Source organism: Muscardinus avellanarius (assembly GCF_963383645.1).
Source record: "Muscardinus avellanarius genome assembly, chromosome: X".
Taxonomy (NCBI): domain Eukaryota; kingdom Metazoa; phylum Chordata; class Mammalia; order Rodentia; family Gliridae; genus Muscardinus; species Muscardinus avellanarius.
This window is the reverse complement of record NC_137792.1, coordinates 1,196,295-1,213,140: the sequence shown is the minus strand read 5'-3', so window position 1 is coordinate 1,213,140 and position 16,846 is coordinate 1,196,295. Positions and strand designations below refer to the sequence as shown.

The following is a 16,846-nucleotide window of genomic DNA, read 5'->3' as shown; positions in this document are numbered from 1 at the left end:
GGCTTCAAACCTGCGCGATCCTCCTGTCTCCGCCTCCCAAGTGCGGGGATGACAAGCGTGCGCCACCGCGCCCGGCTCTTCCTTACTTTGAAACAGGGTCTTCCTAAGTTGCAAGGACCCCGCTAAGTAGCTGGGGCTGGCCTTGGACCTGCGGTCCTCCTGTCTCCTCCTCCCAAGCACAGGGATCACAAGCGTGCTGTCTTACTTTTGTTTCCGTATTCCCCAGCTTGATGGAGCGACCATCAGGCCAGCGTCCAGTCCCGTGGCCTGTCTGTGGGCCAGCTCTCCTGTAGGCTCGCGGTCTCGTCCGTTCCCTTCCTTAGGGCTGGCGGCGTAGACTATCTGTCGGTCGTTTGGTGTTTTACGTCTGGCACAGCGCGAGGTTTTGCTTTGTTGGTGCTTTTTTAAAATTTTTTGGTATCGGTGCATCGCAGTCATGTATCTCACCCGTGCACACATCCCTCGGCCCTACCCCGCTCCCTCCCCACGTCCTGACACAGTCAGCGCTGCCCGGCCTGCCGCTTAGCTTCCTCTACACAGATGCTTGCGGGATCCCTCCCTCTGGGATGGAGTTAGGTGTGAGATCACAAATGGCTCTGTCCATCTTTCCTGGGGCCTCTGGAAAAGCAGAGCCCATCGAGGCAGCGTTTTAGCCAAGCTGCTGAGTCTTGTGGACAAAGATGGTCCTTACAGGTCTGTCTCCTGCGCGTGCGCTAAGGAACTGTCGCTCCAGGGACTTGGGTCCATCTCCCCATCCGCCGGGGTCCTGGCCTCCCCTCATTCCCAGCGAATCTTCCACGAGAGTCCCCTCCCCGGCTGCCTGTGCGTTCAGCAGGAGGCGTCCCTCCCGAGGAGTCGCTGGCTCGCTTTCTGTGGAACATAAGACGTTTCAGCCGGGCACCGTGGTCCACGCCTGTCACCCCAGCACTTGGGAGGCTGAGACCGGAGTGGCACAGGTTCAAGGCCAGCGGCTCTTCTTTCTAGGAAAGTCTTTTTCTGTTTCCTCGGGAAATGCCACGGCTCCGATCGTCCGTCCGAAGAGCCTGGTCTTGTAGCACGTGCTGAGTTAGCTTCCGTCCCTGTGACACAACGCCAGAGACCCATCGGCTCACTCGGCCCTGTAAGCAAGGCAGCGTGCCGTCGTGGTGGGTGGGCATGCCAGAGCAGGTCTGTCCACCTCACGGTAGCCAGGGAGCAGAGAAAGAGGAACCGGGCCCGCTCCCTTCACAGCCACGCCCCCAATAGCCTAACTCCCCTCTCTAAGCCCCGCCTCACAAAGGTGTCTCCGCCTCCCAGTAGCCCCGTGTGGGAGGCGGGGGGAGGTTTATCAGGTGGTCTGTGGAGATGGAGAAGCCGCAGCCCCGGGAAGGGGCCTTGCAGTCCCCGCAGCCGCGCCCTGCCCGCGAGGCTGACGCCTGCCCTCTGCCTTCTCCTCCGCGCCAGGGGCCGAGAAGCTGATCCAGCACCTGCGGAAACACCGCGTCCCCTTCGCCCTGGCCACCAGCTCGGGGTCCGCGTCCTTCGAGGTGAAGACCAGGAGGCACAAGGACTTCTTCGGCCTGTTTGACCACATCGTGCTGGGGGACGACCCCGAGGTCAAGAGCGGCAAGCCGGACCCCGACATCTTCCTGGCCTGTGCCAAGAGGTTCTCCCCGCCGCCTCCTGTGGAAAAGGTCAGTCGGGCGCGGGGGCTGCGGAGTGGCTGGCGGGGGCCTGGCTGGCACCGGGCCGGGGTCCTGACTGTCACCACGGCAGCCGGCTGCTCTGGGGCGCGCCTCAGGGCCCAGGAAAGGAAAGAGCTGGGAGACCCCCTGGTTGGACGGTTCTGTGAGGGACCACGGCCGAGCCCCAGTCTCTGGCCATCAGCTAGTGCGAACCATCCTCCTACAGCTTCTGTTCTGCACAGTTCCGCCCAGAGGAGGACCGTGCAGGGAGGAGAGGACCCGGCCTTGCGGGTGGCAGCGGCGGTATTCTTCCGCAGAGCAGCCTCAGGCCCCGAGGGCCTCTGCTGCCTTCACCGGTAGATGCTCAGAACTCCCTGGCTCCCACTTGCTCGCAGAATGATACTTCGTTGCATAGTGTTATTGCCTGTTGGATAAGCTCTGGTTTCCGACCTGAGGTTTTTTGGACTTGAGTCTGTTTGGGGTGAATTCTGTGCAGTGCACACACACACACACACACACACACACACACACACACCCCTCTGCGAGGCCCTTGCTGCAGTCAGCTGCTGAGAGCATTTCGGGTCGGGGCGGTTGTGCAGCTGGACAGCAGGTCCTTGGGGCCACAGCACGCGGCGTCCGCGGGTGCAGAACCCACAGTCATAGCGAGACGGCCCGCGCAGGCCCGCGCCGGCGTGACTGGACATGAGGGGAGGGGCCCGCTGGGGACCCCGGGCTTTGCTGCTGCCCCCCCCCCCCGGGTGGAAGGCAGGGCCCTCCCCGGCATGCGGACCTCAGTGGCTTGCGGGAAGTGTGTGGACAGCGGTCCAATGGGTGTGTTTCTCAGGCCTGTCTCCCCCCCACCAGTGGGTGAGCTGGAGGTGGGGCTGCTGTCCTTAAGCAAATGGGGGCGCCGCCTTAGAGCCGAGCGCCCGCCTGGAGCAGCACTTTCTTTTTCCTTTTCTTTTTCTTTTTTTTTTTTTTGGTTCTGGAGATTGAACCCAGGAGCACTCTACCTCTGAGCTACACCCTCAGCCCTGCTTTCTTTTCATCTTGCGGCAGGTCTCACCAGGTCCCCGAGCGTCTCAGTGCTGGCTGAGGCTGACCACGGACCTGCGATTCTCCGGCGATCCTCCTGTCTCAGCCGCACAAGTACTGGGATGGCAAGTGCGCGCCCCCACGCCCCCGCCTGGCTTTGGAGCCCTCTTGCATGACCTAGGTTTGATTGATCGATTGATTGATTGATTTTTGTGGTGCTGGCGGTGGAACCCAGGGGCTTTTCTACCTCCGGGCTATACTCCCAGACCTATTTTCTATTTTATTTGGAAACAGTCTCTCTCACTCAGTTGCCGAGAGCCTCGCTCAGTAGCCGAGGCTGGCTCCCAACCTGCGCGGTCCTCCTGTCTCCGCCTCCCAGGCGCGGGATTTACAAGCGTGCGCCATGATCTGGTTTTGTGTCCCGCATCCGGTGGACTACGGGTCAGCGCCCCTTTATCTGAAATGCTTGAGACCAGAAGCGTTTCGGATTTGAGGGTTTTATTTTCAGATTTTGGCATATTTGCGCGTGTATGGGAGGCCCCTGGGGATGGCGCCCAAGTGCGAACACAGAATGCACAGGCACACAGCCTGAGAGCCCGCGGGCGTCAGTTTCCGGGCACGCGCCCCTTGCGGCGGCCTCGCACGGGGAGGAGGTCAGGTGGGGCGCTTTCCACGTGCGCCGCTGTGCGGTGTTCAGAACGTCTCAGACCCTCCTGTAGCACCTCGCCCTTTCAGGATAAGGTAGCTCAGCGTATTTATCGAACCTGAGATCCGTGGCCTGGTATGGCAGGCACCCCTGGTCCCCTGACGGCCCTGGGCTTCCCGCCAGTTCAGTTCCATCGTGACACTCACCCCAGTGTGGGTGCAGACCCCCAGGTGGAGGGCTCAGCCCCGGCGCGAGCCAGCCATGAGCACCGGGGCCTCCGGCACCCCTGCCCGGCCGACCGGCTAGGGCTGGTGTTGAGTCCAGGCCCTGTCCAGCACATGGCGCCCCCGCCCCTCTCTGCATCCCCTCCCCCTGGCTCCCCGCGCCCCCACCGAGGGCTCTAGGAAGGCTTCACGGTGGCTCTTGTGACGGGGTCTCTGGCCCGGGGTTACTGCTCTGAACCTCGGGCTTGTCTCAGGGAAGCACTCGGCCCTGGCCAAGGCGCTTGCGGAAGTGGCCGGGCCTTAAGTCTTGTCCTGTTGCAGTGACATCTGGGGTGCAGGAGATTCCAAATGGCAGGGGGCAGGTTTTGCCGCTACGGAGTCTCCGAGCTGGTGGGCTAGGGTAGTGAGAGCTGGAGCACAGGAGTGACCCCCCGCCCGCCATCACAGGTGCCAGGCAGTAATTGCCGCGTTACTAGGAGGTCACGACTAATCACAGCCTATTGTAAAGAATTGTGTTTTCATTGGGAACATTTTACATATCTCATTCTTTTCTAATTAAAAAAAAAAAAAAAAACTTAAAAAAGCACAAGTAGCCGGGCGTGGTGACGCACGCTTGTCATCCCAGCGTTGGGGAGGCTGAGACAGGAGGATCGCAGTTTGCAGCCAGCCTCAGCTACTGAGTGAGGCCGTTTGCAACTCAGTGAGACCCTGTTTCAGAATAAAGTATAGAAAATAGGGCTGGAGCCGGGCGTGGCGGCGCACTCTTGTCATCCCCGCGCTTGGGAGACTGAGACAAGAGGATCGCCAAGGTTCAAAGCCGGCCTCAGCTACTGAGTGAGACCCTATTTCCAAATAAAATAGTAAGTAGGTCTGGGAGTGTAGCCCGGAGGTAGGAAGCCTCTGGGTTCCATCCCCAGACCCACAAAAAGAGAAATAGGGCTGGAGTGGAGCTCAGAGGTAGAATGCTCCAGGGTTCCATCCCCAGACCTACAAAAAAATAAAAAATAAAAAAATAAAGACTCACTGGGCATTGTGGGGCACGCTTATAATCCCAGCGCTTGGGAGGCTGAGACAGGAGGATCGCACAGGTTTGAGGCCAGCTTCGGCTACTTAGTGAGGCTCTCAGCAACTCAGTGAGACCCTGTTTCCAAATAAAGTATAGAAAATAGGTCTGGGAGTGTAGCCTGGAGGTAGAAAGCCTCTGGGTTCCACACTCAGTACCACAAAAATAAATAAATAAATACTAAAAAATAGGGCTGGGGGTGTCACTTGGAGGTACAATGACCCTGGGTTCCATCCCCAGTACCACACACACACACACACACACACACACACACACACACACACACACACACACACAGACCCAGAATGAGGGCGTACACTTGGGATCCCGTCCTTGGGAGGCTGAGCCAGGAGAACCACCAGTTCAAGGATAGGCTCAGCAAACAGAGTCTCATCAACCAGGAAGGACCCTGCTTCAAAATAAAAGTCAGTCAGGCTGGGGTGTAGCTCAGCGGTTGAACGGGGGTGTAGCTCAGAGGCTGAATGCCTGTGGGTTCCGTCCCCAGTACCACTAAGAGAAAAAAAAAAGGAAAACAATAAGACCTCCTTCAGACATCTCTTCTAGCCTGTTCATAGATTGCTCATCCGTGGCTGGGTGCGGGCTCCTGTTGTGCTGAGGCCTTCGGCCTTTGGGGGTGTCCGCTCTGAACCTCGGGGCCCTGTGGGGAGAGGGCACAGTGGGTCAGCGCTGCGTCTCACGGGGCCCTGCCGATTTCCGGGCAGGAGGAGCTGGCGGCCCTGCAGCAGGCGGCCAGGCCGGGCCGCGGGGCAGCCTGAGGCCCCCGCCCGCCGGGCCGCAGACGGGCCGGGCCTGGGTGTCCACGCCAGCGCCGGCAGGCGGCCCTTCAGGCCACGTGCTTGGGCGTGGCACGTGTTACAAGTGGGACTGGAAATCAGTTGGCAAACGCCTCGCCACCGCAACCCCGCGCTTGTTTTTATATAGTTTTCTCTTTCCTGCTGTTTTAGAGGTGAGTTTTGGGGGTTTTCTTATGACTCCGGCTCGTGTTTTCTTTGGCTCTGTAGCCGAGAAGCCCCTGCCCACGTAAGTTTTATGACCCTAAAGGGTAAAGCGAGGGCAACACAGTTATTTTATTTATTTATTTATTTATTTTTGGTGGTCCTGGGGTTCCTGGAAGCCCTTCTACCTCCGGGCTACACTCCCAACCCTATTTTTATATTTTTATTTGGAAACAGGGTCTCTTAAGCCAGCGCGGTTGGCTTTGAACCTGCGCGGTCCTCCTGTCTCTGCCTCCTGTCACGCGCGGGGATGACAGCGTGGCCACCGCGCCCGGCTCAACACGGCTATTTTAAGTGGGCAGTGCCGATGAAGTCCGTCTTCATGTTCGTATGAAGCCGCTGTTTGCGTCCTCTGAGGCAGGTCGAGCGTGCCTGATCTGAAAACCCACAGCCGGAAACTCCCCGCGCAGCCATACGGCCCCACTAACTGGGTCCCTCTCACCTTGATCTCTTGGGGTGGGCTCCAGTCAGAACCCAGGCCCGCTAGGAATTCTGGACAAAATGACCGCGGGCCACATGTAGACGGCATGGCGCGTCCGACCGCGCTGGCAGATAGGGTAGGTGCTTTTTTTTTTTTAAACCTGCGTGTTGGTTAATGAGTAACACATATGGCTGAGCCGGCTCAGTCCAGCAGCCTTTGGACCCGTCTCCTCCACCCGTTTTCATTCACATCCAGAGCACTGCGCCATCGTGGCCTTCCGAACAGGAGCGCCGTGGCCGTGGGGCTGTCAGAGTCTCCCCTCTGCCGTCCAGATTCCCATTACGCAGCACCAGAGGAGGGAGCCCTGCCCGCGGGTCAAGGCACCGCAGAAGGTTGTCAGGGTGCGAGCCACGGAGAGGCTGGAGCCAGGGCTGGAGGACGCGCAGGCCTTGGCAGCCTGGCCGCGGGGACCCCGCCTCTTCCTCTGGGAGTCGCGAGTCCAGCTAGGAATGGAACGCAGAAAAGTACTGGATGTGTGTCGGAGCCTGCACGTGGCTCGGGGAGAGGGCGTGCACTTAGCAAAGCCGTCAGCGAGCAGGTGTCCATCTGTTCCTACCAAGCCTGAAGAAGCTTCTCTCTGCACCTGCTCGCTGGAGTAAGGAGAAGAGGAGCCGGGCGTGGTGGGCACTCTGGAGGCCGAGACAGGAGGAGCGCGGTTCGAGGACAGCCTCAGCTACTTAGTGAAGCCCTCTGCGACTCTGTGAGACCCTGTTTCAAAAAAAAGAATAAAAATATAGGGCTGAGCCAGGCGTGGTGGCGCACGCTTGTCATCCCAGCATTTGGGAGGCTGAGACAGGAGGATCGTGGTTTGCAGCCAGCCTCAGCTACGTAGCGAGGCCCTTTGTAACTCCGTGAGACCCTGTTTCAAATTAAAGAATAAAAAATCGGGCTGGGGGCGTAGCTTACGTAGGTAGAATGCGCCTGGGTTCCATCCCCAGTACCAAAAATAAAATGAAATAAAATGAAATAAAATAAAGAGAAAGAAAGGTGCAGCTTGTTTACAGTTACTTTCCTGGTACCTGGTTGTGCCCGGTTTGACCAGGGCGCAGTCGCAGCGTCTCGTAACGGTGGTTTGTGCGCCTCCAGGACACCGAAAGTGCACACACCTGTGTCCCCTGTGTCCAAGTAAAAGTGGACACTTGCTTGGGGCCAGAGCCACCTTGCCGGGGGTCTCCGTGTTTGGGGGAGCACCCAGCTCGGCACAGCCACTCCGAGCTCCTCAGCAGGGGGCCTCGGCTTGGCCCTCCTGCTGCCCCGGCGGCCTCAGGCGGTGAGAGCATTGCTACTCACCTGCTCTGGGGTCCTCTTGGTCCTGCTTGGGGCAGGGGTACAGCCAAGTGGGAACGGTTTGCACGCAGATAAGTTTGGGACCGATAAGCGGGGACCCCGACACATAAGCAAAGACCCCGACGGCTCCCTCGCTGACCCTCCCGTCCCGTGACTCATCTGTGGCCGCCTCGGTGTCCCTCGGTCACTCAGCATCCACGCCGCCCCCCAGAGGTCAGCTCACTGTCCTCGCAGCCAGCCTGCCCCCCCTCGTCACCGCTCCCGGCTCCATGCCGCCTGGCCTCTACCTGGACGAGCCTCGAGGCACAGGGCCGCTCTCCGCTCCCCTGGAGGAGGTCGCTCGCCTCGCCTGGCCCCATTGTCGGGGAAGAAGCAGGCCCCCCACCGTTATGCTCTGTGTTCGTGGGGTGTCCATTAAACTAAGAAGGCGAGCAGACATGCGGGCTCCGTCCTCCTGCGCTGAAGGGGCTCACAGTCTGTCCGCGTTCTAAGTCACCTGCGTCCACACACACGGACAGCACCCCGCGCGTGCCCCGTGCGTGCCCCGCGCAGCTGTGTGTCCCAGGTGTGTGTCCGTGTGACCTTTATACAGAAAGCACATGCGTTTTCTCTTGTGTCTTTTTTTCCTGGTACCGTGGTTCCAACTGAGGGCTTTGTTCAGGCCCAAAAATGCCCTTGCACTGGACTGCGTCGCCAGCCCTGTTTGCTTTTATTACTTTTCTCCGTTCCCCCTTTTTATTTTTATGAATTCTTCCACGTCTCCTGCTGCAGTGCAACTGCAATCACCGTGAGCGTCAGAGTGGTGCAGACACGCGCGCACACATCCCCGGCGCCCTTTAGCCTTAGGCTTTGACCCCGTGGCCTCCTGCTCCAGCCTCCCAGGTACTGGGATCCAGCCCGTACCGCTCTGCTCGGCTGTGCGTACATCTTGTTATAATTTAAAAAAAAAAAAAGAACAGTGTGATTTTTTAAAACAAAGACTTTGTAAAGGTACGTCGTTATGCCCGTGTTTATTTAAGGGGATGAGGGCGTCTCAGTTACCCACAGTGTAGAGCAGCGGCGCTCAGACATTTGAGAGCTTGGGATTCTTTTTCCTTCTTAAGCATTGATTCAGAGCCTCTTACAGGGATTACATATTGTGATATTTACTGAGTTAAAAATTAAAACTGACATTTTTCAAATATTCATTTTAAAGTATAATAAACCCATGACACGGGAATATATAAGTAACATAACTTAAGAAGAATAGCTATCTTTCCAAGTTAATTTTCACGTATTTAGTCCGTGGCCCGTCCCAGTAGTGTGCTCTGTTCTTGCCGTCAGCATGCCGTCTACTTAGACACACACCTTTTTTTGGTTGAAGTGTGGGTCGGAAATCTGCCGTCCTGCAGGTAATGAGTTGGCCGAGTTTCTTCAGACAGTCTCTGCCATTTTTCAAAACCCAACAGGCGGTCATTTCCCCGGCGTTCGCTGCGCTGTGGAAATCAAAGCCCCCTCGGCAACCCTGCGTTTCCCTTTCCTATTAAAATCTCTTAGAGTCTGGCGCGGCGGCACACGCCTGTCATCCCGGGCCGTGGGAGGCCGAGACAGGAGGATCTCAGGTTCGGAGCCAGCCTCTGCCACGTAGCGAAGAGGCCTCGGCAGCTGAGCAAGAGCCCGTTTCAAAATAAAATTAGCAAGTAAAACTAATCCGGTTTCGAATAAGGAGGGCTGGCGGTGCAGCTCAGAGGCAGAAGACCCCTGGGCTCCACCCCCAACGGCCACACCAGGCCGTCGCTCTCCCAGCCTTTGCTGGGTCCCGGATCCGTGTGTCATTACGTAGCGTCTTCTGCCCGTGTACACAGTGGGAAGAATTGCGGCTCGACCCGCGGGCCCATTTCATTTCCAGGAAACCAGAGGTGCGCATCTGCCCGCGTGCCCTCCGCGGCCTGGGCAGAGCCCCGCCCGGCGCGCCGCCAGCTTCCCTCCCAGCACCGGCCGTCCCCCACCACTCCGATTTGTACTTTAAACTCAGATTTTTACTTTTGGCAACAAATATTCTAAGTTCCTGTCCTTGAAGTGACCAGCTCACTCGGCAAATTAAAAAAAAAAAGGTCTGCCTAACGTCCAAGTCTCTGTCACCCAGGCTTGCCTGACAGGCATTCGATCAAATAAAAACGATGCCCCGCCGGGCGTGGCGCCGCACGCTCGTCAGCCCCGCGCCTGGGAGGCGGAGACGGGAGGATGGCGCAGGTTCGAAGCCAGCCGCGCTGGCTTAAGAGACCCTGTTTCCAAAAATAGAAAAAATAGGTCTGGGAGTGTAGCCCGGAGGTAGGGTTTCCAGGAACCCCAGGACCACCAAAAAAAAAAGATGCCCCGCACCGCGTGTTTATCTCATAGCACCCTTCAGAGCCGCCGCCTTGGGGGTGCGCAGCCAAACGTGGTGGCTTTGCTCAAGCCTGGGCTTTGCCCAGCCTCTTCGGGGAATTGAGGATTGAGCCCAGGGACATTCTACATCTGAGCTACAACCCCAGCTCTGTACATATGTACGTACGTACATACATACATACATACATACATACGTATATAATTTTCTTTTATTTTGAAACAGTGTCTCCCTAGGTTACTAAAAGCCTCAGCTCTCTTTCGAGAGCTTCAGCTAAGCTCCCGAGGCTGGCCTCCACGCTGCGATTCTCCTGTGTCAGCCTCCCAAGTCCCGGGATTAAAAAGCATACGCCACCACGCCCGGCTCCTTTTTGGTACTGATTCTGCAGGCTGGGGGCCTCCCGACACCGCCGTCACGTGTCCTGGGGGTACGTGGTCATTCACGCATCTCTCCTTTCCCGAGAAGTGGGAATAGCAGGGCATCCTCTTTGATGTCGTTTAAAAGGGGGAAATGCTGCCAGGCGTGGTGGCGCACGCTTGTTCCCAGCATTTGAGAGGCTGAGACAGGAGGATCGCGGTTCGAGGCCTGCCTCAGCTACTTAGTGAGGCCCTCTGCAAATCAGTGACACCCTGTTTCAAAATAAAGAATAAAACATAGGGCCGGGGGTGTAGCTCAGAGGTAGAATGCCCCTGGGTTCCGTTCCCAGTATCTCAAAAAAAAAAAAAAAAAAGCCAAGCAGGGCGTGGTGGCGCACGCTTGTCATCCCCGCACTTGGGAGGCCGAGACAGGAGGGTCACGAGTTTTTCGGTCAGCCTCAACTACTTAGTGAGGCCCTCTGCAACTTAGTAAGACCTTGTTTCAAAATGAAGAATAAAAATAAAAAATAGGGCAGGGGGTAGAGCTCAGGGGTAGAATGCCCAAGGGCTCCATCCCTCGTACCACAAAAATAAATAAATAAAAATAAAACCATAAACACCGCGGCTGGTGGGAGGACGGGGAGACCCTCCCAGGCCAGCACAGGGAGCACCTCCTCATCCTCATAGAAGCCCAGGCAGTAATGGCGCGCGGTGCTTTGGCAGCCCCTGCAGCTGAACAGAACTGCTGGACCCCGGTGGCGCGACGGCGGCCTTGCCGTCTAAGGACCGCCACCCCAGCGGAAGCTCCTCTCCGCGCCCGTGCGTGACGCTGGCGTCCCGGCCGTCGGCTCTTCTTCCTGCTGGAGTTCAGCATACAGACACAGAACGTGTGATCCGCCGGAGCCAGCGTTCTGTTCTCCGACGTGACTGTCTTCCTTGAGGGTGCTTTATAATTATCCTCTCGAGGCTCTGATCCGGGTGGGTCTGCTGAGTGGTCTTGAAGCACGCCTGTGTATGTTTGTACAGAGGTTGCGAAGTCTCCACGTAGCGGCCTTTCAAGGGATGGCGTTCCCATCAGGCCCGGCAGGAGCTGGTCTCACCGGCCCGGCTGGTGTCAGGACCTGCTGCAGAACAGCCAGCGCTTAGGCCAGAGAACTGGAAGGACTAGTCATTCATTCCAAAAACTTAACTCCGCCATCACGCCCTTAAGCGTTTTCATTTTGCTGGGGATGTTTTAGTGTGTGTGTGTGGTACTGGGGGTGGAACCGAGGGGCTTTTCTACCTGTGGGCTACACTCCCAGACCTATTTTTTATACTCTATGTGGAAACAGGGTCTCACTCAGTAGCTGAGGCCGGCTGCGAACCCGCGCGATCCTCCTGTCTCAGCCTCCCAAGCGCGGGGATGACAAGCATGCGCCGCCACGCCCGGCTCTTTGGTGTTCTTTTTGAGACAGGTCTCACCAAGTTACCTAGGGTCTCTGCTAAGTGGCCGAGGCCGGCATCAACCTGTGACCCTCCTGCCTCAGCCTCAGGAGTGCTGTCATCACAGCCGTGCACCACGTCGCCGGCTTCTCATCTTACTAGACGTAAAGCTGCTTCCTGCAGAGGAGTCTAACGAGGTCTGAGCCGCTCCGCCCGGCGGCGGCTTTGCTCTGTTAGGGGAAGATGGCGGTGGTGTTAAACGCGGATCCCAGCTCATTCCCAGCACCGGTTCCTAAAAGAATAAACCTCTTAGCTTGGCACCTTTGCCCTCTACAGCTTTCTGTGGTTGGAACGCCTTTTGAGAGTGTCCCCAAAGGTTCGTGAGCTGGAAGCTTGGTCCCCAGGGTGGTCCTGTGAGAGTGGGCTCACGGGAGCCGGTGAGGGCGTTGGGGCTGCTGTTCTAGAAGGTCAAGGATAGCTCTCACGGGAGCCGGACTCGCTGCTTGCAGAACAAGTTGCTGTAAAAGCTAGGCTGACTCCCGGGGACTCTTGGGCGTCCTTCCTGCCTGTCCAGGTGGCCTCCCTCCTCTCTCCGTGCATTTCTGCCACGATGCTACGCAACCCAGAGCCAGCGCCATCATTTCTGACTTTCCACTTCCAGAACTGAGCTAGCCACCCCCTTGGCTTTATAACCTACCAGCCCCCGGCATTTGGTGCTCGTGTCAGAAAGCAAACCGGCGTACCTTCCCCCCAACGGCTTCCTCTGCCCCGACTCCCTCACAACACGCAGAACGTAGGTCAGTCTGTCCGCACCCCAGGGTTGGGGGCTGTGAGGACGTCTGCAGCCTGGTGAGACGCTTCCCCTGCCTGGAAGTTTCACCCCATACCTCCGGCCTCCCAGTACCTCATCCGTCGGTGTGTCCCACACCCGACTCTGACGGGCGGATCCCCGCCCCCGAGGCCGCCTTCCCAGCCCTGGGGATGCCGTGGCCGGCGTGAGGCCTTCGGAACTGGGAATGCCATTATCATAATGGGAGCCGATGCTGATGGAGCGCTAGGCAGTTGCCGGGCAGCGGGCATTATCTCTCCAGCCCTTGATCAAGCTCGAGGCTACTGGGAAGCCATCCTTAAGCAGCGCTGTGCTCAGAGAGCGTGCGGTTTGTCTCGGGGCCCTGTGTTTGTCGGTCAGGCTTCCACGCCGTGCACGGTGCCGCCTGTGACCAGGAAGCCGCCCTCACCAGCCACTAAACCACAGCCTCCCGGACCCCAAGCCGGGAGCCCCCGCCACCCCACACCCAGAGACACAGACATCCGGCCACGCCACACCGTTGCCGTTTCGGGGAATTTCCTAGTTATAAAGCAGAACTTGCGGCCGGCGTGGTGGCGCGCGCCTGTCATCCCAGCATCCGAAGGCTGAGACCGGAGGGTCGCGGTTCGCAGACGGCCTCAGCTACTTAGTGAGGCCCTCTGCGACTCGGTGAGACCCTGTTTCAAAATAAAAAACAGGGCAGGGGGTGTAGCTTGGAGGTTGAATGCCCCTGGGTTCTATCTCAGGCCTGCAAAAAAAAAAACAAAAACAGAACTTGTTTCAGACCATATGTAGCTTGAAAAAAAATCTCAAGCACGAAGACCTTCTCTCCCTGGTGACCCGGGTTGGCAGCTCGGGGGAGAGCGGGCGGGGAGCGTCCCGGGCCTCTGCAGAACACCAGTGTGTTGAGAAGAGGCAGCTCGGTGTCCCCCAGGAACAAGCGCCAGAGTGCTTCACCCCCTCCCCTGGGAGAGGTCACGCTTCCGAAATTGAACCCCGCCAGCTACACTTCAATTAAGCTCATCTCCTCTCCAGGAGCAGAAAATCAGATATATTTCAGACTTCAGCTTCGTGTAGGGAAAAAGAGGATCCTTTTCTTTTCTTTTTTCTTTCTTTCTTTCTTTTTTTTTTTTTTCTTTGCGACACTGAGGATGAACCGAGGGGCATTCTACCTCCAAGCGACTCCCACAGCCCTATTTTTTTTATTGTTTATTTTATTTTATTTTTTGCAGTACTGGGGATGAACCCAGGGGCATTCTACCTCCGAACAACTCCCCCAGCACTACTTTTTATTCTTTCTTTCTCTCTTTCTCTTTCTCTCTCTCTCTCTCTCTCTCTCTCTCTCTCCCTCCCTCCCTCCCTCCCTCCCTCCCTCCCTCTCTCTCTCTCTTTCATTTTGCAGGCCTGGGGATGAGCCCAGGGACCCAAGTGTGGTGGGTCCGGGCAGGACGCACGGGCTGGCCCCGCTGGGGAAAGCACAGGTTCCGCCAGCCCTGCCCTTCCCGGGCCTGGGCGTGTTGCACAGCAAGACAGGACGTCCAGAGATGTGGTCTCGAGGGAAAACACACGCTTCCTCTTACGCTATTAGTGCAAAATGCAAGCTGTATTGATTTAGCTTACATCTCCCGCGGGTTGTTTATGTTTGGGGTTGGGCTGGGTCAGGTGGGTTTCGGTTGGGCTGGGTGGGTTGGATTGGGGGGGGTGGGGTTTTTCTTCCAGTGACCCTTAAGCCCGCCAATTGGCAGGCACAGTCCTTCTCAGAGAGCGACTTTTCAAGACTCCCTCCCCGCCTTCAGCAGATAGACAGGCCACGCTGGCTTCTGTTTTGTTATTTGTTTTTTTTCCCATGCCCAGGTCTTAGGAAGCAGGTATTCTTCCTGGAGAAGGTGCTAGTTCCAAGTGCCTTGCATTTTAGAATCAAGACACGTAGGCCAACAAAAACATCAGATCCTTTGGGTACCTTTCTGGTGGGGGCTCGGGACACCGGGGCTCCTCTGCCTTCCAGTTCTCATGCTTCTGAGAAAAAACAAGCAGCCAGGAGCCTTGGGGCCGCGGGACGGCCCTGGCGAGGCCCGCCCTGCCCGGCGGCCATCTGCGCCGGCGTGCTGCCGCTTCCCGCCGCCACTGGCCTCCGCGCCTCTCTGGGAAGTGTGCTGCTGGACCCTGCACGCACAGTTGGCGTCCTTGCCACCGCCAGCCGTCTCCGTGAGCCTCGGCCTCCGTCTCAGCACCCCTTCCTTCCCTAATAGACTTCTAAGAGAGTTCATTTTTTTGTTTTAACGGTACCAAAATGGAACCCGGGGCATTCTACCTCCAAGCTAACACCCTCAGCCCTGTATTTTATTCTTTATTTTGAAACAGGGTCTCACTGAGTTGCGGAGGGCCTCACTAAGTAGCTGAGGCCGGCCTCGAACCGCGATCCTCTCCTGTCTCAGCCTCCCGATTACTGGGATGACAAGCGTGCGCCACCACACCCGGCTTGCTTTTTTATTTTAATTTTTTAATCTTTATTTATCTTCATTTTTTGCTGTACTGCTGAACATAGAACCCATTCTATGGCATTCTAGGTCCAAGCTACACCCCCAGCCCTATTTTTTATTCTTTATTGAGGGTCTCACTGAGTTGCAGAGGGCCTAAGTGGCTAAGGCTGGCCTCGAACCGTGATCCTCCTGTCTCAGCCTCCCGGATGCTGGGATGACAAGCGTGCGCCACCACGCCCGGCTCTTAAAGGAGTTCCTGTGGGCCGACACGACGTGCACAGGGCCAGCTCACTCGGGACAGTGACCTGACGTGCGTGTGGCCAGACGTCACAGTTGGACACTGGGGTTCTCTGCTCTGCTCTTTGATCTGTGACTGTGATGTGTCACAACTGGACATTACATCGTGCGTGGTGAGCCCGAGTCCCAGCAAGCCGAGCCATCTCCTGCCTTCTCTCTGAGAATCCTTTGAATGCTTGGGGGGGGGGGGGTCTTACTTGATGTACGTTCATGTAGTTTCATTGACCCTTTTTGGTTTGGGTTGGCTGATTTTTTTCTTTATCTTTGTTTTTTCTTTCTTTCTTTCTTGGTATCGGGAATTGAACCTAGAAGGATTCTAGCTCTGAGCTGCACCCCCAGCCCCCCCCCTTTTTTTTTGTTGGAAACAGACCCTCCCTAAGTTGCTGACGCCGCTGTACATGATAGAGGTTCAGTGTCCCTCGTCTGAAGTGTGTTGAGCAGAATTATTTCACACTGTCTCTTCTTTCTTTCTGCAATCTCTAATATAACAAGGGGCCTTGTAGATGAGACCCAAGTCTAAATGCAAGATTCTGTTTGGCCGGGCGTGGTGGCGCGCGCTTCTTCCCCGAGCTTGGGAGGCGGAGACAGGAGGATCGCGCAGGTTCAAAGCCAGCCTCGCTGGCTTAAGAGACTTTCTTTCCAAATAAAAATATAAAATAGGTCTGGGAGTGTAGCCCGGAGGTAGAAGGGTTTCCAGGAACCCCAGTACCGCCAAAATATATATATATATATATATATTTTGTCTGGTTCATGCATCCTTTACACACACAGTTCCTGGAGGCAACGTTGCACAGAACTTTTAAATAATTCAGCGCAGGAAGCCTTTGCGTGCTGGAATGTTCCACTTGGGATTTTCTGTCACCGCTCCAAGGTTCAGAGTGGAGAGCATTTTGCCTTGGGAGGCTGGCAATGCTCCTCCCGCATTTCAGATATCCGTGCCGTGCTCAGACTGTTCCAGAGTTAAGTGGGGACTAATTCTGCGTGGAAAACTAGAGAAAGCATTACCAGGTGCAAGCCCCAAGAAACAGTAAAAAACGTCCAGGGAGCCCACCTCGGCTCCTCTCCCGGGAAGGGGAAGCTGGTGGAATCCCCCCAGTCGCTGTGGCTGACTGCTTCTGTTTTCTGTGAGCACAGCTGCAGCGTTTTGCAAAGCACCGCGTTGTAGGAAGGAACCCCGCAGGTCTCCCCTTCCAGCCCAGGTCCCCGCTGCAGGGGAGCCCAGCTGCAGGGGATGGCGCGGCCCGCCCGACCTCCCTCTGGAAGCCAGTGACACGCAGCCACCAGCCCCCGCTCCTCAGAACTTCCTTCTCCCCCTCCTCCTGCAGCTGCACAGTAAAAGCCGCCTTTGTGTGACCCGGCCACCCCCAGGGACCAGCAGAATCTGTTCCCGCAGCCCAACCCCCATCTCTTCGGCGGTGGGCCGCTTCCAGACCCTCAGCGGAGGCGGCGGGCGCTTCACAGCCTCGCTGCACGTGCAGCCGCAGGCCTGTGGCCCCAGATAAGAGCAGCGGAGAAGAGGGCGTGCACAAAGGCCGGCACAGGGATGTCAGCAGCACAGGCGGGCACCGGTTATCTCAGAAAGCACAGCGGCTCTTTGGAGTGGAGCCGCTTCCCTGCTCAGAGAGCAGGCGGTGGGGACTGCCCTGGCTTGCCCAGGACTCTCCGGGTACCCGCACGCCCCGCTCCGCTCGAGGTCCCACCT

At 57.2% G+C, this 16,846-nt stretch overlaps 1 protein-coding gene across 1 annotated transcript in view; it reads left to right on the top strand.

Moving 5' to 3' along the window:
* PUDP (pseudouridine 5'-phosphatase) overlaps window positions 1-16,846 on the top strand; it is a gene marked incomplete at both ends in the record, with an annotated part of 68,522 nt that overhangs the window by 48,866 nt on the left and 2,810 nt on the right. The window contains one exon of the mRNA XM_080718560.1: window positions 1,444-1,673. Within this exon, the coding sequence (XP_080574686.1) occupies window positions 1,444-1,673 (230 nt within the window). The remainder of the gene's footprint in view (window positions 1-1,443; window positions 1,674-16,846) is intronic.